Here is a 26,864-nt window from a genome sequence, read left to right as displayed (position 1 = left end):
ACTAATGTTATTAAGCCTCTATTTTTTTTTCGTGTGTGTGTGTCTGTGTGTGTGTGTGTGTGTGGTGGTACAAGTTTTGATCTGAGAATGTACCCATATATATATATATATATGTGTGTGTGTGTGTGCGCGCGCGCGCAAGATACTTAGGGTATAATTTATCTTTTATTATTTTTAAACCCACACATTATGGGTTTTATTTAAAGTCTTATTAATATAAACAACTACAAATTTCAATTTTTAATTTAAAAAATATAACAACCTACATAAAAAAAAAAAACATGATTACATTAATGTCTTGGACTTCAATAAAAAATTAAATATCAACAAGGTTTCAATAAAACAAGTTTGATAGTTAGGGACCGCATCCAAAGTCTTTCATATTTATATCAAACAAAATATGTGAATATAAAATTACACAAAAGAAGATAAGAGGATACATAAATTGATTACTTAAATGAACTGTTTATGCTACATAAATGATGATTCTAAATAAAATTTACCCATGTAAAATTAACGCATGGACAGAAAAAGAAAAAGAATTGCTTATGCTTTTTTAAAAACTGCTTTTGCTATGCTTAAAAAAAAAAAATCTTATTTCTGCTATGCTTTAAGAATAATCAACTACAAAATAAAGTAGCTGAGCGTTGATAAATTGTATATTTAAAAGTGTTGTGAGTATGAAAAACAGTGTAAAAGCGTTTGATAAATTTAATGTAAAATGATGTAATTGTGTGTAATTGCAAAAAATGGACATGATAGTGTGAGTGGTGATGACGACAACAGTAACGAGGGCAATGGTTGTTATGGTGCCAATATAAAGAAGTGTGGTTGTTGGGCTGCAGACATAACAATGACAGTAGAGATGATAATAAAGGGTACATGTTATACATCGTGTAACATATCACAATATGTCAATTTAGAGCCTCTAAGTTGTTAGGACTTTTGTTGGGAAAAACTGAAATAAAAAAATTTCAAACATAACTCAAAAAAACTTCCGGTTAGAAGAACCTTACATTTTGGTAATTGTATTTCGAAAAATTTTAGGCCTATATGTGAGATTTTCGACTCATTCGTAGGTTTATTTGACACACATGGTTGGATTGGAATGCAGAACTCTCAAATTTCAAAGCATGGAAAATGATCCTCTCCCGATCCCTTCCTCCTAAACCACCAAGTTTAGGGATCTAGGCCATTGAAATTTGATCCAACGGCTACAAATAGGGGCCCACTTTAAAAGTTATAATAACTTTAGCTGCTGGATCAAATTTCAATGGTCCGGATCCCTGGACTTGGCTGATTAAAAGGAAGGGATCCGGAGAGGATCCTTTCCTCAAAGTATATTGAAATTGAAGATGAAAGTGAATTTTTATTTGGAAGGGATTAGAAAAGGTTTAGATATGACTAATTTCATTATTTTTAATACTACCATTTATTGAAATTGACACGCCCCAACCCCAATATCCCTAAATACCAGGATTGGCACATGTTGACCGACACTTGAGGGTGACGAAACCATTTTTAAACATGCATACTAATGAAATATGTCATTAGAAAGAGTTATATCAATACAAAATCGTGTTTAGAGCATACAACTAATCAAGAATAATGTGAAGGAATTATCATAAAAAAAATTTAACCGAGGAATGGGTCCTACATAGAGGAGACTCGAAGGTACCTAAGCGAGAGTGCCCTGATGCCAGGATTGTGTGCTTCAAATCTAAATCCTGAAAGGGGTGCAAAATAGAAAAGGTGAGTAGACCAAGTTTATAATAATATTAATAATAAGAAAACTATTTTATTTTTGAACATACTAACCTCCTGTTTTGAAAACACATATATAGTACTACATAGTAGTTTTTCGAAAACTCTACATGCCATGAAAACATTCATAAAACATGTACGTATAAAACGATGCTCAATAATGGTGTTATCGCCGTCCAAAGGTAACTTTGTAAATCTCGTCAATACTGTACTCACTAGGGATATCATAGTGGCTCGAAGGCATAACCATTATTAGAGGTGAAGCTGTACAACATTGGGTTACAATAGTGAAGAAACCATGGTCCATCACCCGAAGGTGAAGCTGTATGACATTGGGTTACGCCAGTGAAGAAACATGGTAAGCCCCATCACACGAAGGTGAAGCTGTACGACTCTGGGTTACGCTAGAGAATAAATATATATGTAGATATCCTCAATTGTATCATATGGCCATAGACGTCTACATACCACTGCTGTGTGGATGTGTTGTATGATAACTCACTAGATAAGTACCGAAAACATAACTCAAAATCTCATCTCAAATCCGGAGCTCAAAAGCTCAAACCCTTATCTCATCAATCCATGATAATTCATGTTCATAAACCATAAATCAATCCTATCCGCAAATCCATAGAATTCCATATATGAAAATCCAATAATTTATAACCTTTCATAAAACATAAATTCGATAAATCGTAAATATCTCGTAAAAGAAATTTAAATAATCATAATTTCTCCGCATATCATAAATATAGAAATTATGATAGAAATCCGTAAAAAGACATTATAAATCATGCTTTATTCATGAAATATGCAATGCATGCAAGCCTAATATTTTATAAAAACATGCAAGTTTAGAAGGGGTCCACTCACAGTATTCCATCTCCGTAATCCACTCGAACTAGTGAGGATGGTGTCACTTCCAATCTACAGCACCTAAACACAAGACAAACAGAGGACATTTAATAAAACTCTACTGAAACAACAGAATTTGGGAAAGGACAATGCATTCAGATCCAACATGTCGAAAAACCTAAGGAGGGACCTCAGGTTCCACCACTTACTACCATGCCTGCCCGGAAGGCCACGCGCCACCGCACGCGCCAAGTTGGTTCATTGGAAAAACTGTCGACACCGCTGTAATACCCTGCAAATTAAATATATATATATATATATGAATATGTGGAGTAAATCGAGAATAAATAGATTTATGGTTATGAAAATTTGATTAGATAAAATTTAGAATTTTGTTTCCAAGATTTATTATGATTTACGTCGAAAAATTTATCGATAAGTAGAAAAGACAAAAATGCCTTTAGTTGACTAAATGTAATTTTACGAGGACGTATTTTATCCTCATATATTTTATTGTATTTCTTAATATAATTGGATAGAGCTCGACCTTACGAAAGCGTGAGCAAAAACCGTTTGTAAATCGGAGTTGAAACGAAGAAATTAGAGGCTTCGAAATAAAAAAGGTCTAGGGTTTAGAAGAGGAGGAAAAGGAGAGATGTGAGAAAGAAGAAGAGGAGGGAGGACCAATCGGAAAAAGGGTGAGAGAAGGAGGGTGACGAATGGAGAAAGGGGGAAGGAGGGGACGGGAGATGGGGGAGAAACACGGAATCACTCTGCCTTACGACCCGACCCGGCCGGAGACCATGGAATCCAATGATTTTCCGGCCAAATTTTCAATGAATTACACCGAGAAACCTTTAAAATCAATTTCACGACCCTCCTTCTTGCTTTTACACCCAAAACCCGATGAATTTTCACTAAAATGGCGAACAACGATAACGCGTGTGCCGAGGGTCCGTGGTGGCGATCCATCATTTCTGAAGCAAATCTCATCAATCTCTACCATCATTAGACTCCCCTTGATCCCTGGAACAAAGCCCAATCAGTTGTAAAGGCAGCGGAGCACCGAAGAAGTCGAATCGAAGCCACCCAAATTCTAGAATTCCAGCGGGTTTGAGGCAAATCCGACCACTTTCCGGACAAATTGGATTTCGGCCCAGGCATGAAAGTTGTTCCTCGTATTGAACTCTACTCACCTATAAAATTTGGTAATTTTTAGAGTTAGGGAAAATTAGGTTTCCGTTCCTCGGAAACCGCCACCTATGGCGGCGCGTGGCTAGTGAGCAACGCTGCCTTTTCATGCAGATTTTGATATTTTTAATCCATAATTGGTACTCATGTGTTGTGATTCAATTGTGAAAGCTAATGTTGAATATTTCCATTACTAGAATGTTTTCAGAAATGGATAAAAGGATGAATGGTGAACTACAAAAGGTTTGATCTCACATCAAGAGTACGTAGACAGTCTAACAGGGGTTAGATGCAGCCTAATATAATTGAGATTGATCTTTTGTTGGAAATTTGAGGGAAGAAAAAGAAATTATGGTGAATTATTTGAAAATTAAATCTTATGTTTTTGGTAAGTAAAAATAGGTTATAGATTTTGTGAGTGATTAAGAAATTTAAATACAGAATTGTGATTAACGGTAGTTAGTTAAACAAGACTTTAATTTTGGCCTATCACTTAAATTAGTTTATGAAATAAAATTTTTGGGTCAGGGGCGTTACAGCCGCTGTGGATAGCTGGATTAGGCCAGTTAATGGATTAGGCTTAGTTGGATCCGATTGGGTTGGGTTGGCTAGTGGGCTGCAAGTCGAGTTTAACTCAATAAAATTTGTGGGTCACCGGAGCCAATGAAGGAGAAAGCCGAAATCGCAGAGAAGTGGCCAGAAAAATTTAAATGGCTATAACAAACTCATTTCTCAACCAAATTCAAAGATTCAAAAGCCAAAATGAAGTTCACGAGGTAAGAAATAGAAATATACCTAAATGGAACATGAGTCGTGGCCATAGTTGGCTGGAAAAGGTCTGCAAACCTTCAGACTTCTTCGGAATTTGGGAATTAGTTTCCCTAAGCTATTTTCTATCCTAACACCATTCCAAAACACACAAGCATACTCAAAATCGAACTACGAAGACGAATGTATAAGATTTATAACATACTCGAGGCTCACCTTGGCCAGAATCATGGAGAACAAGCCGGAGTTCAAGAGGTTAGGTGGTGGTGGTGCTGTCTCTTCGCGTTGCAGAGTGAATGAGAAATAGATGGTTGCTAAGGGAACATCATGGTTGTGGGTGACTTGTTGCGAAGCATGGAGCAAGTAGGTGATTCGGCTGTTCTCGCAAAAAATGACAGATGATGACAATGATGGTGGGTGTTGCTTAGAGAGAATGGAAGTAAGGGGGTCCATAGGTGTGCTCAGGGGAAAGAAAGGGTGACAGAAAAATGGAGGCAGATTGTCTGCCCTTCTGTTTGGGTGCCCTTCCCATCCTCCTATTTTGTACGGTCACGGTTAAGCCACGTCAACATTTTATATTGATTTTTTTTATAGAGATAATAAGACAAAAAGCAATGAGAATATAAAATATTGACATGACTTAACCGTAACCGCACAAATAGAAGGGGATGGGAAGGGCACCCAAATAGGAAGGCAGACAATATGCCTCCTAGAAAAATAAGGGAGAGAGAGAGATCGAGAGAGATCCCGGGAGAGGGAAAGGAACACAACAAAAATGGGGACAAATTTTCCACGTGTCACCACCCCAGTGGTCCCTGATAGGGAAATATCTTCAATTGGAAAATTACCAAAATACCCTTATAATTCTGAGTCCCGTAAAATCTTTGTTTGAGCTCCAAATTCAATTTTGCTCACACCCACGCGTTCGTAGCAATGAGTGCTACAAAGATACACCAAGAAAACGAATCTTACGTGACACGACAAGATGGTTAACAAAAGTCAACATTTTTACCTCAAAGGGCATTTTCGTAATTTTACGTTTTAAAATTATAAAAACAGTAAAGTTTGGGGACAGGTCGTTACAGAAATGGATATATTTTTTTCATGAGTAATCCATCTTCGATCATCTAGGTGGTCATAAATTTATATTTTCTCCTTTCGATGTACCTTTGATTTAGCATGTTATTCATTTCAATTCAATTATGTGTACTAAATGAGCCCATAACAAGTGGAGTGCCCTGTCTAGGACGTGCTTAATGTGACATTGCAACACCCAATAACCAATAAATTCAATAATCCGCATGGCTAGAAATTTGCGTTGCCAGACTATGCAATAATAATATTTTGTGTAACTCCTCTCTACGTTTAAAAATGTTCGACTTGCACATCCACATCCAGAATTTGGAAAATGTGAGAATCTGTGAGTGAGCTACTTACCAATCGTTAATCCCAACTTGCCATAAATTTTTATGTGGTTTGATTATTGTAGTAATTTAGGGCAAAATTAACATGATCTTGATATTGGAAATTCATTTTCCTTCCCATTTGATCCTCTACAGATTCTATGCCAAATGTCAAACCACCCCGTATTTCACTCTATTCCGGCCAGTCATCGATTTTAAAGGATCAAACAATAACCAACAATTTGATATTTCAATTACTTCCACAGTCCCGAGTCATAAACGCGAGCACAAAAACCCTAAAAATTAAATGCCGGTAAGGAAAACCAGTTGATCACTTGATCTAATCATCTTAAGAATTATCTTTGTTACTTGATTTAAGTAAATTATGTTTGACCCTATGGTTTAATTTATTACTTAAATTTAATGTTGTTTCATGTTACTGGATTTAATTTATTACTTAAATTTAATGTTGTTTAATGTTGTTTCATGTTACTTGATTTAATTTAATGTTGTATAATGGCTTAGGAAGTTAAAGGAAAAAAATAGAATTGTTCAAAAAAAAAAAAAAAAAAGGCCTACCATTCATTTCGGATATAAATGACAGGAATAAGTACAATTCTGTCGAATATAACCAACAAAAATAATGAAAATTATGGCCAGCCCGGGGCTGGTTGGCTGGCTGAGTTGTGCCAGTTGGTTGGCCCTTTAGCCTTTCTTTGTCCAATGGGGCCCAGAGCTCCTTGGCCTAGCCCTCTGTTGGAGAAGATTTTCGACATTCTGAACCCTTTGGTTGAAGATGGTCTAAATGCCTGATTTCTCTTTTCCCAGAAACTCCATGTCAAATCAAATTCTCCCACTAAGCACAAAATCCAATTCTCAAAAAATTTCCCTTGCCATAAAACTCAAAATTTGTTATAGATAGGTAAAAGTTAGAGAGATAACCTTTACTAGTGACAGGAGCGCAGCAGGTGTAAAATATCACACTATAACTATAACTCAAGGGAATAACTAATAAAAGTGGGAGAAATAGATACTGATGTTATTTATCTTTCCTTTCTTCTCTGTATTTTGATTGCAGTCGAGTGCTCTATTTATAGAGCAACTCGCATTATTACATTTTGAAATTTACATCACATGACTTTGAAAATACGATCCTTTTGTTTCTAAAGTATACATCACATTTGTGAGCATTGAAAAATCTATGCGTGGACATTCATAACAATACCAATATTTTCAACATTCATAACAATACCAATATTTTCAACAAAATTCAATTTTCAAACACCATATCAAATCAAACACTACCAAAGAAAAGACGAAACCCAATTCTCAAAAATTTTCCACCACTTAAAATGCATAGTTGACTAAGCCATTAGTGATCAGACTTTTATTGGGCTGACCATCAGATGCATCATCAGCAAGTGTATCATCATTATCATCATCAGCAGATCATCATCGTAGCATGATGCCAAAGCATGCTTCCAGCACATGATGCCAACAAATGCAGCCAACGCAAGCTGCCAGCGAGGACCACAAGGCACCTGCCTTCTTACAAGCTGCCAACGCAGCAAATGCCTCTGCACGTCCAGCCCATTGTGGCCAGCAGTCCAAAGCTTTCAAGCGCCGTCCCAGTTCTCCAATTCACAATCTTCACAACTGAACCCATTAAATGGGCTTTCTGCAAAGAAGCTTCAACAACTTGTTCATGGCATATTTATAATAAATACAAATCGTGTCTTTAGTAATAACAATTCTTATGCAAATGCCTCAGGTCTGTCATCTTTTACAAATGTCTCAATTAATTATGCCTTCATTAAACCCTGGATTTTTGATAGTGAAGCTACTGTCCAGTGACCACATCATTTCTAATTCTACGCTTTTCACCAAGAAAGAATCTTGCTCAATACCCATTATTAATTGGGAGTTTTAACGAAAAACTCGCAGTACTGTTCACTTTAATGAAAAATCATATTTTCACACCAAAAAGTCAATCATGATACTATTCACTTTACTCTTTATTTTGTCCTTATCGTTAAAACTCAAAATTTTCAAACCATTTTCATTAGTTTTCCTTTATTAATTTACCCATTGGATCTACAGTCTCAATTAATTCCACTGGCACCGTACCTTTCAACTTAGATATCACCTTAGACAAAGTTTTACGTATTCCTTCTTTCCGCTTAAATCTTATGTCTGCTAGTAAATTTACTAATTCTTTAAACTGCCGTGTCCTTTTGCTGCCCACTTTCTATGTCTTGCAGGACTTGGCTACGAAAAGATGATTGGTTTAGGTAAACAACATAGTTATCTCTATTACTTCTCTTCGTTACAGAGGACACCTGTCTCATATCAAGTTTTGTAGCCATCCAATTTGTGGCATATGCGACTTGGTCACCTGTTGCCTTCTCGTCTCAAATTGATGACTCCATACCATCTTCAAAAAAATATTTCTTTTGATAATAATTGCAATATTTGACCCATGGCAAAACAAACAAGACTTTTCATTTCCTTTAAGTTCTATATCAACCCATGCTCCATTCGATTTGTTACATTGTGATATTTGGGGTCCACACAAAGTTCCCACACATTCAGGAACATTTTTCTTTCTTACAATTGTAGATGAGTTTACAAGATGCACATGGGTATTTTTTATGCAACATAAATCTACAACTCAATATCTTTTATAATCTTTTGTTGCTTTTGCTTGTACTCAATTTCTTGCCAAAGTTAAAGCCATTAGGGTCGACAATGGGTCTAGGTTTTTTTTCATGTTGCCGAATGCAAACATTGACACATTCTCATGTAGCAAGAGCCTTATTGTTCCAATCCCACTTACTCCTTTCTTTCTAAGGAGAATGTGTCTTAACCGATGTCTACCTCATTAATTGCCTACCATCACCACTCTTATCCACCAAGTCACCTTTTGAGATGTTATACAACAGTCCACCATCCTTTGATCACTTGAAAGTATTTAGTTGTTTATGTTATGCAACTGGTGTTCATCCTACTGACAAATTTGATCTTCGTACCAAACACTGCATCTTTGTTGAATAACCCGTGCCAAACACTTTTGTGATTCAGATTGGGGAGGTTGTCGTACCACTTCAGTTACTAGATGTTGTGTATTTCTTGAAAACTATCCCATCTCATGGAACTTTAAGAAACAAACCATTATTTCTAGACTATTAGCAGAAGCCGAATATCAAGCTATATATGGCTAACACATGTTTGGAGCTCACTTGGCTGCGCTATATATTATAGGATTTAAAAGTCCCACAAAGAGCTCCTACATCATTGTTATGTGATAATCATGCAACTTTGCATATTGCAACAAATCTTGTTTTCCATGAGTGTATGAAACACATTAAAATCAAGGTTCTAAAAGATGTTAGGTGCTAGTTAGGCTGGGACTTAACGCCTAAGTGGCTAGGCGGAGTCAAGGCAGTGGCCTAGGTGGACTAGGTGGATTAAGTAAATTTATTATATTTTATAAATAAGTGTCTATTTATACTTTAAAAAACACATAATTGTGTGTGTGAGTGTGTGTGTGTGTGTGTGTGCATATATATATATATATATATATATATATTGCAAAATAAAATGACATGTATATTATAAAGACTTAAGTAATAGAACATATTGAAAACATGTGAAACAAACATATAATTAGTGTTCATCCAAGTATTCAACAAGTATCTTTCATTTTATTGAAAAAAATAATAAGGGAATTGTTATTAGCACTCCAAAAATCTCATTCAACACTCCTTACAATTGTATTTTTCTTTTTAAATATAGAAAGTTTGGAGTACCAAATGAGATTTTTGGAGTGTTAATAACAATTTACAAAAATAAAATATAAAGTGACAGTTATCGATATTCTATCTAAATGAGAATCATGACCTGGATGAGTTTAGGTGGGCACCTAGGTAGGCTAGGCGGATGCCCAAGCAGGTCTAGACACACTTTCTTAATTTTCAAATGCTTGGGACTAATCAGGGCGATGATCAACTGCCTACCGCTGCCTAGATGAGAATTTTTAGAATTGTGATTGAAATAGATTGTCACATAGTTCGGGAAAAACTACAAGCTGGAATGATTAGTACTTCATATGTGCCAACACGCTTCCAGTTGGCAAATGTCTTCACAAAAACCTTGGAGAAAGATCAGGTTGTGACACTACGCAACAAGTTGGGACTTCATGATATTCACTCTCCAACTTGAGGAGAGTGTTAAGAATTATCTTTTGTAATATATTTGTAATATTTACTTTCCTGATTTAGTCTAGATGAAATCCCACCGTTTAGTTTAGGTCAAATCCCACCAAAGGTGGATCACGGATTCTTAGCCTTAGAAGTAGGTGTGATTGAATGTTGTATTTGTATATATATCTTGTATTGTTGACAATGAGAGCATAAAATCATTCACCCAATTATCTATTATTCAAATCTAGCCAATGCTCCATTCAATCTTCCCTAGTTTGGTAAAAATCATTCCGATATACAACCATGCATGTAATGATTTTAGTAATGGTACAAGGCCAATTCATAAGGCGCAAGATGTACTTATTTCACAAAGTCGATCAAACAAAACGTAGGGCAAGAATAATATCACAACAGATAGTATTATTTTTTATCCCCACTCCACAAAAGGTTAAGCAAATGTTAGTGAAATATTTGATGCGTAAACTAACAGTTCACATGATATTATATTAATTTTTTAGAAGAACGGTATACTACGATAATTTACTATTGGGGCTTTCAAGTATTACCCATGTGTTGCAGTGTAGCACGGGCTACCACACCCTTGCCCAATCTAGTTCCAAAATTTTATTCAATTTTGAGCTCGAACTTATGTAGTTGATCAGTTTAGTAGCACTAACTCAAACTTTTTTTTTTCCCCTAAACAAACAATATTTTTTACATTAAGGGAGTGAGGTTGTGAACTAGGCCCTCTCACACTAGCTTGCCATAATAAGGTGGTTCAAATTCTTTTCTGGCGAGAATCAAAATGTTATGAACATAGGATTGTGATTAGGAGAATTTGTTAGAAGTGCCAGCTGGCAGTAGTCACTCTTCGTGTATAAGAGCACTTGCTCTTTGGTTTGTAATGAGATTGAGAATTTACACACTAGAAATATAAACAAAAACAATTCAGGAACTCTGCTCTCTCTCTTCCTTCCCTCTTCATCTCTATTCTCTGTGTTACTTGCAGGCATGTTGATTAAGGGCTTAGAGATTTGGATCCTATCAATCGAACATAGACTTACAAGTGAAGAGAAATACTACTAGACCTAGACCGCACACAGACTTGAAAAATGAGTTTAACACAATCAAATTTGTTGGAGAGGAAGAATCCGTTCATGATTTTCTTCCGAGTTAGGATATATTTACTTGTCCTAGTTGTATTTGGATTACAAGAATTCAAGTAACCTTACTTGCATCCCAAGTATTACTTGGCAACAACTTAATAGAGAAGGGGAAAAAAAAAATGAAAAAAAAAAAGCAACAGTCTTAACACTTTCTTATAGGATCTCTTCAAGTCGGAGTTTACAAATACTACAAGGATCTCTTTCGAAAACTGTTTGAAAAAAAAAATGAAGTAAAAGAGTAGAAATTGAAGAAAAAAAAAATGCTCTGGGGTTTCTCATTAAAAAAAAATCTCACTATTTTACTTAATTTTATTTTAAAAAATCTCACTATTTCACTTCCAAAAAAAGCAACAGTCCTAACACTTTTTTTACTTAATTTTGTAAGTAAAAAAATCTCATATTCTTTTTACTAAATGATATTATTTACATTAAGAGAAAGAGATGTGCTTAGTCTCATAATGGACTAGAAATAATGTTGTTCGAATTCGTCTTTGACGAGAATCGAAGCTAAAACCTCTCACACGCAAATAAAAAAGAATATAACTAAATTATAGTGCTAAGTAATAGAAGTCTCAAATTTTAATTTTTAAAAAATTCGATATCAGTTTATTCACTCACAAATACACCGTTATATGAAGGAAAATTCGACCGTCAAGGGAAAAAAAAAAAAAAAAAATCCAGGTGATCTAGAAAAGGGGGCTCTTAAATAAGACATAACGGGTCGAAAACCGAAGGTTCGGGTATAAATTTGGGCTGATCCAAGTCCTGTTTTAAAGCAACGGCCCAGATTGACTGATGAGCACTAACCTCTTGCGCAAGACAAAACAAGAGAGAGAGAGAGAGATACGAACACAGCTGCTGCTACTCGGACTATCTCCGATACCCTACTGCTCAAGATCTACCCATTCAGGTCCGCTTCTCTTCTCTTTGTGTAAATTACTTGAATTTTGTGTCGTGAATTTACATACGCATTACTTTTCATGGTTGATTCGTGCTTAAATTTTTGGGGTTCTAGAGAGCGAGGAAAACCCCAGCTGGGTACCGTTTGTTTGTTTTCAATCAGTCCAATTACTCGCCGTTTAGGAGGAATTAGTGACAGTTTTTTTTCTGGGTTCTTTTCTTCAGCGTTTTTAGAAGTCGAATAAGGTAAAAGATGAAGCATTTTGTTCTTTTCTGATTTTTCAAGGTCATATATTGATAGTATTTTGATCTTTCCTGAGAATTTCGTCACTTTAGCCTTGTTAACGAGATCAAATTTTCATCTTTATGGTTTTGAAGTAGAATCTTCTCGTATGTTTAGCGAATATCGGGTTTATTGGTTGTGATTCTAATTCCAATGCTTTCCGTTGGACTTTGAATGCGTAAACTTTGCTTGTTCTTGACCTAGTAGGCTTGTCGGTTTTTCTGATTCGCCGACGGTGCTAAATATAATTCAATGTGTTTCCTTGAATGGTTAAGTTACAGTATCTTCATTGGATGTGGAAATTAGTAGGAATTTTCTACTGCAATAGGACTTGTAGTATTTTTTATCGATTCCCGATAGTTTTGGTAGGAAGTTAGAGTCAGAAAAGACTGGAAATAAGCTATGGTTGTAATTAAGGTATAGGATTTTAGCCTGGATACTGGGAACAATTTATATAGTTTTCAGGTTTAAATTCAAATCTTCTCATAAATTTGCTAATATCAGGTTTATTGGTTATGGGTCTGGTTCTGTTCTTTTCCTTTTCAAATTGTACTCAGAAGTAGTCTACACTTAAATTCTGCTAGTTATTGACCTAGTAGCCTTGTCCATTGTGTCGAGATGTTTCTTTGAAGGATTACATTATATTATCTTTATTGATGTGGAAATTGTTGTGGTTTTTCTACTGCTGTAAGACTTGTTTGACTCTGGCAAATACGTGAACAGTGGGCCCTGTAGTTGAGCAGTTCTCTTAAAGGAGTAGATAGTAACTTTCTTACTGCATGTATTAGTGATCGCTGCAGATAATAACATCAAAGTGGACGATACAAGAAGTGTTATTTATATTTGTTTGTTAGGAGGTTGGTATATCTGCAGACACGCAACAATATTTTCTGTATTCCCAATCCATCAAAACAGAAAAAAGGGTGGAAATCTTGCCACATATTGAAAATTTATCGATACATGCTAAGGCCATTATGTATGCAATTTTGTTTGGAACCTTGATATTCAGCTATAGGGAACAACTGGATTTGAAGCAGCATAATGTGAACAGGAGCTTTTTGCAGCTAGATTGAAAATGCAGCTACAAAAACTTGCAGCGAATTTCAGTATTTTATGCATTATTTCTAAATACGACAACTTTGTTGAAAGTTTACCCCTTCAAGTCCAGTTTGGAACTCAGTGATGTTACTGATGTATATTCTGTCTTAATAATTTAACTTTATTAACTGGAACCTGCAAGAACTATTCTTTTCTTCCTTTCCACTGTACGGTTAATTTGAAGAGCCACTTCAATAGTGTTATTCCTTTCTTCTAATACAATTTTTATTTTATTTTTTTTATTTATTTTTTATGGTTAATGATTTCTTTGTTCAATTACGTATTTCTATTGTTTCTAGAGGATGACTTGTTTATTTGATGCATTCCTGACTCGTTTAATTCCATGTTCTTATAAAAAACTTTGATAATTGCCATTGATACTTCTTATGGGCTTTTATTGATTCAATTTCATTGTAATTCTTCCAGTGTGATATCAAATGTCTCGAAGGTATGACAGCCGCACGACGATCTTCTCTCCTGAAGGTCGTTTGTACCAAGTTGAGTATGCTATGGAGGCCATTGGAAATGCGGGGACCGCAATTGGGATATTGTCGAAAGATGGAGTTGTGTTGGTAGGTGAAAAGAAGGTGACTTCCAAGCTCCTTCAGACCTCTACATCAACAGAGAAGATGTACAAGATTGATGACCATGTTGCATGTGCCGTGGCTGGGATAATGTCTGATGCCAACATCCTGATTAACACAGCCAGGGTCCAAGCACAGCGCTACACATTTGCTTACCAAGAGCCAATGCCAGTTGAGCAACTAGTCCAGTCTCTCTGTGACACCAAACAAGGCTACACGCAGTTTGGTGGGCTCCGTCCATTTGGTGTTTCGTTCCTGTTTGCAGGTTGGGACAAAAACTACGGTTTTCAGCTGTACATGAGCGACCCAAGTGGAAACTATGGCGGTTGGAAGGCTGCAGCCATTGGGGCAAACAACCAGGCAGCACAGTCAATGCTGAAGCAGGACTACAAGGATGAAATAACAAGAGAAGAGGCAGTTGAGCTTGCACTGAAGGTGCTCAGCAAGACAATGGACAGCACTAGTCTGACATCCGATAAGCTTGAGTTGGCGGAAGTCTTTGTCTTGCCTTCGGGTAAAGTGAAGTACCAGGTGTGCTCGCCAGATGCGCTGAGCAAACTGTTGGTGAAGAGTGGAGTGACTCAACCTGCCGCCGAGGCCTCTTAGGTTTCGTTGTTATAATTAGACGTGATTTTCAGAATATGATTTGGCATTACAACATTTGAATTGTATGTTTCATCACTTTGTATGACTTTCTTTCAAAACATATGATGGATTTTGGCTTTGCTACAATTCCTTCTGAATTCTAGTATTAAAGATCGATGGAATTTGGTCTTCAAAATACGTTCCCATGGAACTTAGGCATAGGAATCTAACACGTTAACAACAGTACAACGCGAAGCGACACTCTGGGTAAAAAATAAAAACGATGCCTTCATTGTATTGCGAGGATAATCTGAATGCTTTCATATTCTAAAATCTTATCCACAAAATATTTTATTTGATATCTTATCCAGAAAATATTTCATTCAATTTGGAGACCGTTAGGCGTATGATTTATACTTTGATTACTTTATAGTTTTACAAGTGTCCAATATTGATTTGCCTTCTTTCCGGTGATTCAACTTGGGTAAGTTCGTTGCCTGCATACATTGTTCACCAGCAGACTTCATTTATAACTTATAAGTAATGTTGGACATTTTCATGCTTTTAGTCCTAGTCCTGCACAATTTTTTTTTCCCTGTCCGTCTGCAACTTACCAACTGTGGTTGTAGCTTGGAAGTGTACTATGTCTTCACTGATTAATATGTATGTATTTCTGTATTTGATATTGTAATGTCCTTGTCCCGCACAACTTTTATAAGTAATGGCGGACCAACTTTTTCATGCTGTTAGTCCTTGTCCCGCGCAACTTTTATGTTATGTCCGTCTGTAACTTATTGACTGTGATTGCAGCTTGGAAGCGTCCTATATATGTCTTCACTGATTAATATATATGTATTTCTTCATTTGTTTGATCTCATTATGTTTTTGTATATATTGTTTTGCAGTGTTCAGAGGTTTTCATGCATACAAGGATGAGACGTCGCGTGGAATCTTTGATTGAGGTAGTATTTTACCTTTGCAGTATAATTTAAGCTCATTATCTCTATTTCTTTTACTTGTGTTTGATCCCTAGATTGCAATGAATCCCATCTGAAATGAAAGAGAACAAATGGCAACTCAAAGCCTCTTAAAAAGGACAAGCTCCTACCGGACCCCAAGAAAGAATGTCGGCAAATGAATCGCTCGAAGATAATAGAGAACCATTGTTTGATGCAGTACAAGTGGTAGAATTCTTTTATTCAATACATAAATTACAAGTACCAAAAACACAAAGTAGAAAGGAAAAAACATCAGATTATCATAGTATTATCAAATCTCATAAAACATTCTTTGGAAACAAGCCACTTTCAATCTTTCATTGCAATTGCTAGTGCTACCTTATCTTTGATGTTGTCAAAGAATTGAAAATAAGCATACCTCCATGATGTCTTTAAGACCAATGTGCCACAAATGCCCCAAAAGCCTACGATAAAGCCAAGTACCACGCTGACATAAAACCACAACTTATCATCATTTCCATCTTCATTCTTGTCTTGTGCATCCTTAGCTGGGAAAGTGTCATCACCAAGGCACTTAGTTGAGAGAGGAGTCCCACATAGCAATGGATTTTCCATATAAATGGACGAATCATTGAGTGTTTGAAGCTGGTTTCCCCAAGGAATTCTTCCAGACAAGTTGTTGTAAGACAAGTTCAAGTGGGACAAAGAGGTTAAATATGACAAGCTTTGAGGAATCGGTCCCGAGAGGCGGTTGTGTGAGAGATCAAGAGTTTCGAGCCAACGCAAGTTTCCGATCTTGGAGGGGATCTTTCCAGTCAATTGATTCATGGACAAATTTAAAGTGCCCAACAGAATGAGGCTGCTTATTTCTTCAGGGATTTCACCTTCTAAATTATTTGATGAAAGATCAATGATCTTTACAAGACCTAGGGTCGTGTTGTAATCAAGCTCTCTTCCTTTTAGCGTGAGTGTGGCTTGCTCACCAAAAGTAATAGTGTTTGTATCTGGATCATCCACCAATGAAGTCAAATTCTCCAAACACATGGGAATAGTACCTGAAAGGTTGTTGTTACTAAGGTCAAGGATATGAAGGTGCTGAAGATTGCACAGTTGTTGGGAAATATGTCCACTCAAATAGTTGGACCGTAATCGTAGCATAAAGAACATGTGTACATTTGATCCTCCTATCCACTGTGGTATTTTGCCAGATAACTTGTTGTCTCCAAGATCAATACTCATCAAGCTAGAACAATTTTGCAAGGAATCAGGAATTTCACCGCCAAAATTGTTGTTGTTGAGCCTTAATATTTGCAGTGAACTTAATAACCCCAATGAAGTGGGAATATTATGAGAGAGATTATTTTGACTAACATCTAGAATCGACATATGGCTCTCCACACTCCTTGCATGAGGGAATTCTCCAGAAAATTGATTGCTTCTTAGAGACAAGACTTCCAATTTTCGCATGTTGCAAACCGAGGAAGGAATAGTGCCATTCAAATTATTCTCAGCAAGAGAGAGAATGTTTAAATTTGGCATCAATTGGTCAATATTGGAGGGAATTGGCCCAGAAAATAAATTGCTTTCAAGAGAAAGGATAGAGAAATTAGTGGACCACCAAAGTGGAAGTGCGCCCTTCAACTTATTATGACTCAAATCAATGGTGTCTAAATTTGGAAATTTCAAATGGGATGGAAAGTTTCCACGAAATTGGTTATAAGATAAGTCTAGAAAGATGAGTTGGGAAGATATCTTCAACAACCATTCCTCTGGTATGGAATCTTCAGATATTCCATTACCACTAAGAGTGACATCGATCAGTTCAGTTTGAGATTGAAGCAATACCCCAAAACCATGACTTACCCGACAGTTTATGATCTCAATTATGTGGAGCTTGAAGGGAGGAACCCAATCATAGGTCACGTCAAAAATGAGGGATTTTTTGTCTCCTACTAGAAAATATTGTAATCTGGTAAGATTTATGAAATGGGCTTCAGTCAGATTACCTTCCCATGAATTATCAGACAGAAATAGGAAAACAAGCTCCGAGAGTTGTCCCAGGCTTTCTGGAATGGTGCCGTTCATATCATTATCAGAGAGGTCTAGTGTTTTCAAGGATGACAAGTTTCCAATGGAATCTAGAATTGAGCCCCACAAATGATTTCCTCCAAGTTTGAGATTCTACAAACTTTTAAACATTCCTAAGGAGGCCGGCAGTTGGCTTTGCATCCCACAATAACATAAATCTAGTGACTCTAATGTATTATTTGGACAATTTGAGAAAGACTTCCAAAACTCTTCCATTCCCCCATCAAAATTGTTTTGGGTAAGACTCAAAAACTTTAGCTTGCATAAATTTCCAATGACTTTGGGAATTTGACCTTTTAAACCTGTTTCAGATAAATCAAGGTATTTCATAGATTTGAAATTTGCAAATTCACTTGGGAAGGTATCACTCAAATCATTAAAGGATAGATTTAGTGTTATGAGGTTGGTAAGATTAAAAAGCCAACTATGAAATGCAAATTTTTTTATATGATTCTGTGACAAATCAAGGACTAAAAGTGATGTCAAATTAATGTGTTGCAGTGAGATGAGTGGAAGACTTTCAATTAGGCACGAAGATAAGTGTAACTCTAACAATGAAGGAAGCACAAAAATATCATACGCCCAACTGCCTCCTGTGCTCCTAAGGTCAATGCCATTTAGATTAAGGTATTTTAGAGAAGAGAGGTGAGACAGCCAATTCAAGTTTCTGGAAGATGAGAGTTGATTCCACCCAAGATCAAGAAAATTGAGGCTTGACATGTTACCAAGAGAAGGGGGAATCTCTCCCTCAAATGATGCAGACGAGAGGTTGAGATACTGCAAACTTTCAAGCTCCCCAAAGAACTTAGGAATTTGATTGCCTTGAAAATCATTATCGCTTAGGTCCAGGTAATTTAAATGCTTCAAGCTCAACAGAGATGCATTTATCTTACCTCTCAAGCGAGACCTTTCATGAGCCGACTCGCTCCACTCGATATCATATTGGGTATATGGATATGGATCCCGGAGGTCCATCTTCACGACACGACCAGTGCTGTTGTTGCATGAAATTCCTTCCCATCGACAGCAATCGTGACCCATCCAAGAGGAAAGCCTACCAGAAGGATCAACAAGATGTTGTTTAAAGATAAGAAGCGCTTGTCTTTCTTCGTCAATGCATGACTTTGTTTTTACAGTGCTTGAAAGTTCATCACTAGCCAAACAGAAAGAGAGTTTAGTACTACTCTGCTTGTAGGAAGAGACCAAAAGCAAAAGAAGGAAATAGGGAGCAATACTGAGGCGATGGATAGGATTGCATAAATTTGCAAAGCTATACATTGTCGTAAAAATCGAGTTTTCTTTGCTTTCTTTCGTGCTGGTGGCTACTGAGCATGATGACCGAATACTTATGGGGAAGTTAGGGAAGTGTAAAATCAATATTCAAATTGTCACCCGCCCGATTTCAAGTGGGCAGCCCATTTTACATGTTTGCCACTTGCAAGTCCACTGAATTTGACTAGATTAGCAAAACCATGTAAAGTTTAGGAATCAAAGTCTTTAGAGCGTGTCTAAACCACATTATTGCTAACCCATTATGAGGCGGAAGTCCATCCCCTTTTTCTTAGTGTAGATAATATCGTTTGTTAAAGAAAAAATAAAAAGTATTCAAGCGGTGTTTGTCTGCCTTTACTAAGTTTTATTAAACTTGACTGGCTGAACTAGAATTACTAAATTCGTGTTTGGAGTAATAAAGGGCTAGCTTTAATGAGATTAAGTTAGACTCGTGTGGACAAGATACCGTACACGCATGAGAGTGTGACAAGAGGCTAATGTATATGTGACTCAGAAGACAATGTGCTTGCTTGGGTTAGCTTCGGATTCACATTTCTAAATGAAACTGATAAAGGGAACTATAGTGAAACCATACGTAAGCAACCATATATTAAAGTTGTCACTATATAGAAGCATATTATGTTGTCTTCAAGGTGCCTTACAAGTTTAGTCTTGATGTAACAATAGTGCCATCCTTTTGGCCATTATACAAGATTGTATAATCACTAATCTAACACACAATTAATTGATGTATTTAGGGTTTAAGGTGTTGGTTTTCTACCTATGCGTCTTGAGTTTAAAATTTTCAATCTTCTAAATTATTATAATAATTTCGAATCCTTCTTCTCCTCTTATTAATAATAATAATAATAATAATTTTAAATAAAAAAATAAATCACAATATTAAAGAAATTTATTTAGTTGTATTAAAAATAAAATATTCCCACAATTATATGTAAAAAGTACTAAACTAACTACAACCGGGTGGTTGGTGAGGTAGCTGGTGGGATGGTGGCTGAAATTCGTACAGAGGATCAGAAAGGTGAATGTGAGAGGCTGACATTGCTTGGGCTATCCCAACAATGTAGCGCAAAAGGCCCTCCTATCACTGACACACTTCTTCTCGTTGCCTCATAACCGCTAACTCCATCTCCAACTGCTGTAATCTCGAAGACGTCTCGCTTAATTTTATTTTTAATTTCTTTCAAATTTTATGTTTTTGTAGTTTTATTTTTATTTTTAGTTTTAGTTAAAATTCACATAAGCTTCTATCTCATGAATAAATAAAAACTCTTGAATACTATGTAATTTAAAGATTTAAAACAAGCGTTAAAATATTTGTAATCCTATCCCAGTATAAAATTACTGTCAAGACTCAGAACTCCTACTAGGATCTTACGATAATCTAAAAGTACATATTTTTTAAAAGGATAATGTTAGAGAAACTAAATTTATAGATAAAATTTACAAACTAAATTATGTGTCATCAATAGTAAATGAGCATATTTATTAACACTTAAGTAATATTTCAATAATCAACTTACATGTCATTTAATTTATGAATTTAATTTATAAATTTAATCTTCTTAGTATTACCCTTTTGAAAAAAACTCAGAAACACATCGAATGCAACAAGAGGGGCTTAAGAGAAACAAAAAGTAAAAGTGAAGGGTGAAATATTTAAAGCAAAAAATATAAAGAAATGGAAATATTTTTCCATGTGCCTAAACACAGTCTGCTACAATGTAGTAATAAAAGAATTGGAAAATTTGGATAACTAGCCATATCTTGTACTAGGAAATTATTTTTAGCCTACTTTTTATGATTCTTCCAAATCTAACAAAAAAATCATGCAAAAGCTCTGAAGTCCAGGGACGCAGATTCCAATTAACTGCTGCTGCTGTATTTGATGCATTTTGGTCCTACTCTATAAATTCTGGAGCTTCACTTTGGAAAGGGATCCACCTAGTCCAAGATCCAAATCGTTGAAATTTGATCTAACGGTTATACACAGAGGGCCTCTTTAAAAGTTATAATAATTGTAACCGTTGAATCAAATTCTAACAGCCCGGATCACAGACTATGTGGATTTGATGAAAAGGACAAGGAGATGATCCTTTTCCCTTTATTTTTTTCCTCCATGAATGTGCAGTCCAAGCCTCAAACGACTTTGCGTTTTCTCCTAAGAAATTCAGATTCCCTGCCCATTTCAGCATGTGAGTAAGCTTCAAAATCTCTTCTTGCTCAATATTTTCAATTTTACTAATTTTTATTTTGGTGAGAATTTGAGTTTGATTTAGTTGGTATCTCATATTTTTTCCAAGCTGCATTTTCTCTGATTTTATATATATATTTTTTTCCTTAGAATTAATTTAAAGGAAAACTAATTAAAATAATTTGAAAACTTTGAGTTTTAACGATAAGGATAAAATAAAAGGTAAAGTGAATAGTATTAAAATTGACTTTTTAGTGTAAAAATATGATTTTTCGTTAAAATGAACAGTACGAGAGCTTTTCATTAAAGTTCTCTTAATTTAATGGGGTCAACTTTCGAGTGGAATCTTTTGTTTATGTGTTCAATATTGGATGCTTTGCTGAAAAATTAGAAGAGAAATGAATTGGAAAGGCTAAAACTTTTTATTCTTAGTTTTGGTGATTGGGGATGATTAGAAAGGCTAAAACTTTTGATGATACAGATAAAAATCATATATGTGTCTTGGGCATCTGGGTAAGCTGAATTCTGACTTAGAAGTTGGATTTGTTGCAGATTCATCCTTTAATGCTTGTGTGTGCAGTGTGCACTAGTAAACTAAAAATTATATGTTGGGGGAAGGGCATTTCTTTATCATCAAGATACAGCAATAACAACCAAGCCTTATCCCACTAAGTGGCATTTCGTTATCATCAAGATACTATGTAAAAAAATCTAGGGTAAGTTATCTGTTTGATCATTGCGTTAATTTATGGGAACGAATCTGCCCCTTAGGCCTAGCTTTTGTTTCAACAACTGACGCAGTATCTGATGCTATTAACTATGCAATTCAGAAATCATTTGGTCCTGATGTATAGATCTGCATCTGTATTCGGTTCCATTCTATGTGTTTGTGAGGTTTTTATGTTATTAGAAACTAAGAAGCACTGCCTTTTACTTTTTTTTTGTTTTTGTAGACTAAGAAGCAATGTATAAGTAGGAAATGTAGATATAGCCGATGCAGCTCATCTTTTTCCATTCCAGTTTTGTACATCGAGCTACTTGACTTGATGAACATTCATCTTAGTTTTATTTGTACACGGAAGATAGTTACGAGAACAGAATGATATATAGACGGGGTGGTATTCATGGGGTTATGAATCTGAATCTGATGCCATTTTGACAGTACTCATTATCTGTAATTGGAACGTTCCCATCATAACCTAATAAATCTACCATGAAAATGCAGTGATAAAGGGAACTCCTTGAAGAGGTTGGTTGACTCCAGCAATATTTGGTGCTTTGATCCCATCGTATACTGAAAGTTCCTAGATACTTAGGCATTTTCTGGTTCAATTTTGGGGATTGACTACAAAACAGTTTTACAATGTCCTTGTTGGCAAAGTTGCGGTGCATTACAGTGGATGTTACTGGTACATTGCTAGCTTACAAGGGGGAGCTTGGCGAATACTATTGCATGGCAGCCAAAGCTGTTGGGCTGTAATTCCCTGACTACAAAAGGGTGCATGAGGGCTTCAAATATGCATATAAAGACATGGCCACCAACCATCCATGTTTCGGGCATGCTGCGAAAATGCCCAACATCATATGGTGGAAAACTTGTGTTAGAGACTCTTTTATAAGGGTAAGATATTTGACATGGCTTGTCAATCTTTTGGTACGGTCCGATGTGATAATTAGCTTCTCGACAACCGTTGTATGTGATGCCAAGGTTTTGTGGTGCCTCTGAATAACTCACAGAACTTGCTAATCTAGAAAAATGAAAACATCAACCCCCTAATGAATTTAGACGATAAATAGTATCAGCTAGGACTTTATATTTTCTCGAATAATTTCCTTGTTCATTTATTCTGAAATGGACATCTTTTTTTTATGATAGGCTGGATATCAGTACGATGAGGAGACATTTGAGAACCGACGTATGTATGCATCCTTTTGGTTCCTCTGCTCCTTATTCTATCTTTCCTGACTCCCAACCCTTTCTAAGATGGGTCCATGAACAAGGTCTTAAAAGTTGGAATTATTAGCGATGCAGAATACCGTTATTGAGATGCAATTCTTCCAGCCTTGGGTGTGCACCACGTAAGTTACTTAAATCTCTGTTTCAGCAGCATTACTTGAGCCTTCAGTATGCACATCCCTTAGGATTGGTTTGCTTTCGTTTCTTTCTCTTCCTGATGGTATCGTACCAATTGTTTATTCAGGCAACTGATTGGGATTTTGGAGTGTTCTGTGGAATAGAAGGCGTGGAGAAACCAAAACCGAGAATTTATGAGCTTGCGCTTGAAAGGGCTGGAAATCTGTCACTGGACGAGGTTCTGCACATAGGGGACAGCATGCGCAAAGACTATGTCCCAGCAACAGCATTGGGATGCTTGCATTGTTATTGGATAGTTTCAAGACAACTGATGCCGATGAGTGGAGGGAATCTGGCGCAGTTGTCCTTCCCGACTTAGAAGCTGCAAAAGAATGGCTTACTTCAGAGAAGTCAGCCAGCTGAGCTGCAGAGGGGCTTTTTCGCCGGTGATGCTATTAACTTGTAATCTCTTACCCGTAATCAATGAAATTTCGTTAACTAGTACTCGGCCGCAGGTTTGTTTGTGCAATTTGTTTCTGTGCCATATGAATCGAGACTGTAGCACTTGTAGCAAAAGTACAAAGGAAGAGAGATGCTTTTGGTTTCAATCATTTTTGCTTCCTTTGCAAGCAAGTAGCAAATAATTGAAGATCTTTGTGAGATTCAGGAAGTGGTGGTTAATCCGGAAATCAGTCACGTTAATAAAGCAAGCCTACAACTTTGCAATCCAACTGTCTGTGATGATTGCAGGAAAAGATGAGAGCTGTGAGCCTGCAAGATTTTGGCCACCCAAAGTGAGAACTTTACCTAATTTTCTATGACACAAAATACATCACTAGATGAACACTTGACTCTAATTGACCCTTTTTGCCCCCCCTCCAAACTTTTTATTGTCCCCTTTGTTTTTTATATTCATCATCTTTATAAACCACTCAAGAATGTTTTTCATGTCAGAGACATGGAAATAGCAGTTGGTCAGAACAGTGTACTCACAACTTTGTACTCAAGTTTGAATTTTTGTCACGTTAGTTGGTCAGAGTATTGTTTCGGTCCATCGAACCCAAATTTGAATCTATTCTTGCAAATCAAAATAGTTTTTAAGTATCGTTTTGTTAGAAAATTAGAATCTTGTATGTATAAACTAATGATTTTGTTATTAGTTTTTTTTATTTATAATTTCTTTTTTGGATCAAAACTCAGAAGTTGTTTCAATTTTTAACTACATTAAGAATGGTCATTGTCATTGGGTCGAATGGGACCAAAGGGGCCAGCTACCAAGACGACCCCATCGTTGTGGGGATAGTAGACAAAAGCTCACTTGGGTTCCCTTCAGCCTTCAACCCCTTTTCTTCTTGTCGCTGTTGTTGCACTTCTCAACTTTTTATTATTCTATTGCTGTCCCAGCTCTACGGGCCTTCCTCTCTCTCTCTCTCTCTCTCTCTCTCTCTCTCTCTCCCTCTCTCTCTCTCTCTCTCTCCGCTGAGAGGAGCTGAGAGTTTTTTGGACCCTCCTTCCAAAGCCAATGCACCACCACACCTACAACTAGAGACAAGAAGAACAACCATTTTTTGGGGTTAAAAAGCAGCCATTTTTGTTCTCTGGTAAAAAAAAAGCATCCATTTTTTAAGGATGAGAAGAAGAACCCATCTGCATTTTTCAAATGCTTTTCACATTCCCATCCACTTTTTCAGCCATCAATGCTTCAGAGATCTGAATGGGACTCTCCAAGCTCTTGGGTTTTCAGTAAATTTTCAATCTCTTTCCCACCTTTCATTTTTTCTGCACATTTTTTAGTTTAATGAGGGTTCAATCTTCTTGTTGTGACATTGCAAACCATGTTTTTGTTTATTGGGTTGTGAGAAATGCAAGTCTTGAACTCCTCAAAGATCTCTGAATCATCAGTTCATTGTTGTACTCCTGCTTCTGGGTTTTGTTTTGTTGAATGTTAGCAATGAAATTAGGTTACCAACATAACGATTTCGATTCGTCTTTGGAGCAAAGTTTGAGTGGAAGTTTGAGAAAGTTCACATCTGGTTTGCTGCAAAATGACATGGGACTGCTGTCTCCGGGCCATAGCTCGAATGGTAGTTTTCGGAGGTCTAACTCCGTTATTTCCACACAGTCCGCTGCTTCAGCTTCAAGCAGGTATGCCTCTTCTTCCAGAAGAGTGTCCAATGGACTAAAGGACTATGCAAGGAAACTTGCTGACCTCGAGTTGTTCACACATTGTATTGAGGATTGGGTTTCGGAGAATTCGTGTGAGGATTCGGACACTGGTTTCAGTCCCCCATTCATGATTGATGAATTGCGCAAGCTTGATGTGGCATTGGAGGGTGTTCTGTTTCAGCAACTCGTCCGGATGCCATGCTCACCTTATGTTTCCGGTGATCCAAATGAAGATGAGTATCTTGCGTTGGAAGACTTCCTTCATGCTGTGGTGAGTGGTTTATGGCATGCATTTTGGCATAAAAGAGGTGAGCTGCCGCTATTTGTATCTTGTCCGCGCTCTCTTGGATCCAAGTTTTATAGTGTAGAGAAGGCAATATCAAGGGGAGGGCTTAGAAAGCTCTGCGGTTTATCTTTGATATCGAAAATTGGGGGTGATCAACAAGTCCAATGGGATCAGATCATGGAGTTTGCCCTGTTTAAACCTGATATATTGTCTGGAAATGAGATGAAATTATCAGCTCCCGTTATTTGTGAAGCCCTCTTTTATGGTTTTCATATACTTGTTTCTAGGTGTTTGAGCAAGGTTAGAGCTACAAAGAGCAGTTCTGTTTTCCTTTTGGTTCTGGATTCTAAATATGGAGGGGTGGTTAAACTTGGCGGTGATCTTAGTAAACTCGATTTAAGCTCAAGTTATCCGTACAAGTCTGCAGTTGAATGGATCAAAAATCATGCTGAAGTTTGTGTTTCTCCAGTGGACCGGATATGGAACAAATTCGGGAATGCAAATTGGGGGGACCTAGGAACTCTGCAGGTACTTTTGGCAACTTACAATGCTATTGTACAATGGAATGGACTGCCAAGGAAGTCAGTAGCTTCATTAGTCTCAGATCATAGCCTTCGCCTTCAGAAGCGTAGAATGGAGTTCTGCCTCAGTGAGAATGGGAATGTTCTCGTTCCCTTCCAACAATCTAGCCACCAGCAAGAAGAGATTGTTGAAGTTGACCAAACTAATGGTCGAGCTGTCAAACACAATGCTTCGCGCTTAAGGCTTAATCAGGGCGAAGTTTTGCTACTGGAAGATCAACAGCAGGGGCAGAAAGCTTTCCAAGTACAAGAGTCTCTGGTGGGAGGGAACCATTACCTCTATAGTGCGGTTTGTGTAGATTGTCCGGTGCAGCTGTTGACCTTATACATTGGCGCGCATCCAACCAGACTTGAACCTTGTTGGGAGGACATGAGTCTTTGGTACCAAGTCCAGAGGCAAACAAAAGTGCTAAACATCTTCAAG

The 26,864-nt window shown here is 36.8% G+C and overlaps 3 protein-coding genes and 1 pseudogene across 4 annotated transcripts; 2 read left to right on the top strand and 2 right to left on the bottom strand.

Annotated features, from left to right (window-relative positions):
• The first annotated feature begins 12,106 nt into the window (after positions 1–12,106).
• Positions 12,107–14,946, top strand: LOC103953253 (proteasome subunit alpha type-4). 2 transcript variants are annotated; one of them, XM_009364988.3, is made up of 2 exons: positions 12,107–12,259; positions 14,057–14,946. In XM_009364988.3, the coding sequence occupies exon 2, from the start codon at positions 14,068–14,070 to the stop codon at positions 14,818–14,820; it is 753 nt and encodes a 250-aa protein (XP_009363263.1). In that variant the 5' UTR covers positions 12,107–12,259; positions 14,057–14,067; the 3' UTR covers positions 14,821–14,946. The 2 variants fall into 2 exon arrangements, with proteins under 2 accessions (XP_009363263.1, XP_018504445.1); XM_018648929.2 differs by lacking the exon at positions 12,107–12,259 and adding an exon at positions 12,343–12,495.
• Positions 14,947–15,716: 770 nt separating this feature from the next.
• LOC103953344 (receptor-like protein EIX2) lies at positions 15,717–17,843 on the bottom strand. The gene has a single exon (XM_009365089.2). It carries the CDS (start codon positions 17,841–17,843, stop codon positions 16,107–16,109), a length of 1,737 nt encoding a protein of 578 aa, XP_009363364.2. The 3' UTR covers positions 15,717–16,106.
• Positions 17,844–17,939: 96 nt separating this feature from the next.
• Positions 17,940–19,150, bottom strand: LOC125476427 (receptor-like protein EIX2). Its single transcript, XM_048582605.1, has 2 exons — positions 18,572–19,150; positions 17,940–18,148 (listed from the first exon to the last, which is right to left on the bottom strand). Exons 1-2 carry the CDS (start codon positions 19,122–19,124, stop codon positions 17,940–17,942), a joined length of 762 nt encoding a protein of 253 aa, XP_048438562.1. The 5' UTR covers positions 19,125–19,150.
• Positions 19,151–20,880: 1,730 nt separating this feature from the next.
• LOC125476503 lies at positions 20,881–24,775 on the top strand (annotated as a pseudogene).
• Positions 24,776–26,864: the final 2,089 nt, after the last annotated feature.

Source organism: the organism of the source record quoted next, unplaced genomic scaffold (assembly GCF_019419815.1).
Source record: "Pyrus x bretschneideri cultivar Hongxiangsu unplaced genomic scaffold, Pyrus_bretschneideri_v1 Contig19, whole genome shotgun sequence".
Lineage (NCBI taxonomy): Eukaryota > Viridiplantae > Streptophyta > Magnoliopsida > Rosales > Rosaceae > Pyrus > Pyrus x bretschneideri.
The sequence above is the reverse complement of the archived record's forward strand: the minus strand, read 5'-3'. Positions and strand labels throughout refer to the sequence as shown.

Excerpts from the sequence above, each read along its gene's own strand:
- LOC103953253 (XM_009364988.3), top strand. The coding sequence starts at position 14,068 with ATGTCTCGAAGGTATGACAGCCGCACGACGATCTTCTCTCCTGAAGGT.
- LOC103953344 (XM_009365089.2), bottom strand. The coding sequence starts at position 17,843 with ATGAACGGCACCATTCCAGAAAGCCTGGGACAACTCTCGGAGCTTGTT.
- LOC125476427 (XM_048582605.1), bottom strand. The coding sequence starts at position 19,124 with ATGTATAGCTTTGCAAATTTATGCAATCCTATCCATCGCCTCAGTATT. Across the intron at positions 18,149-18,571 it reads AGAGATTCCCCCTTCTCTTG|GTTTAAAAGGTCAAATTCCC; the intron begins GTAACATGTCAA and ends TATCTGAAACAG.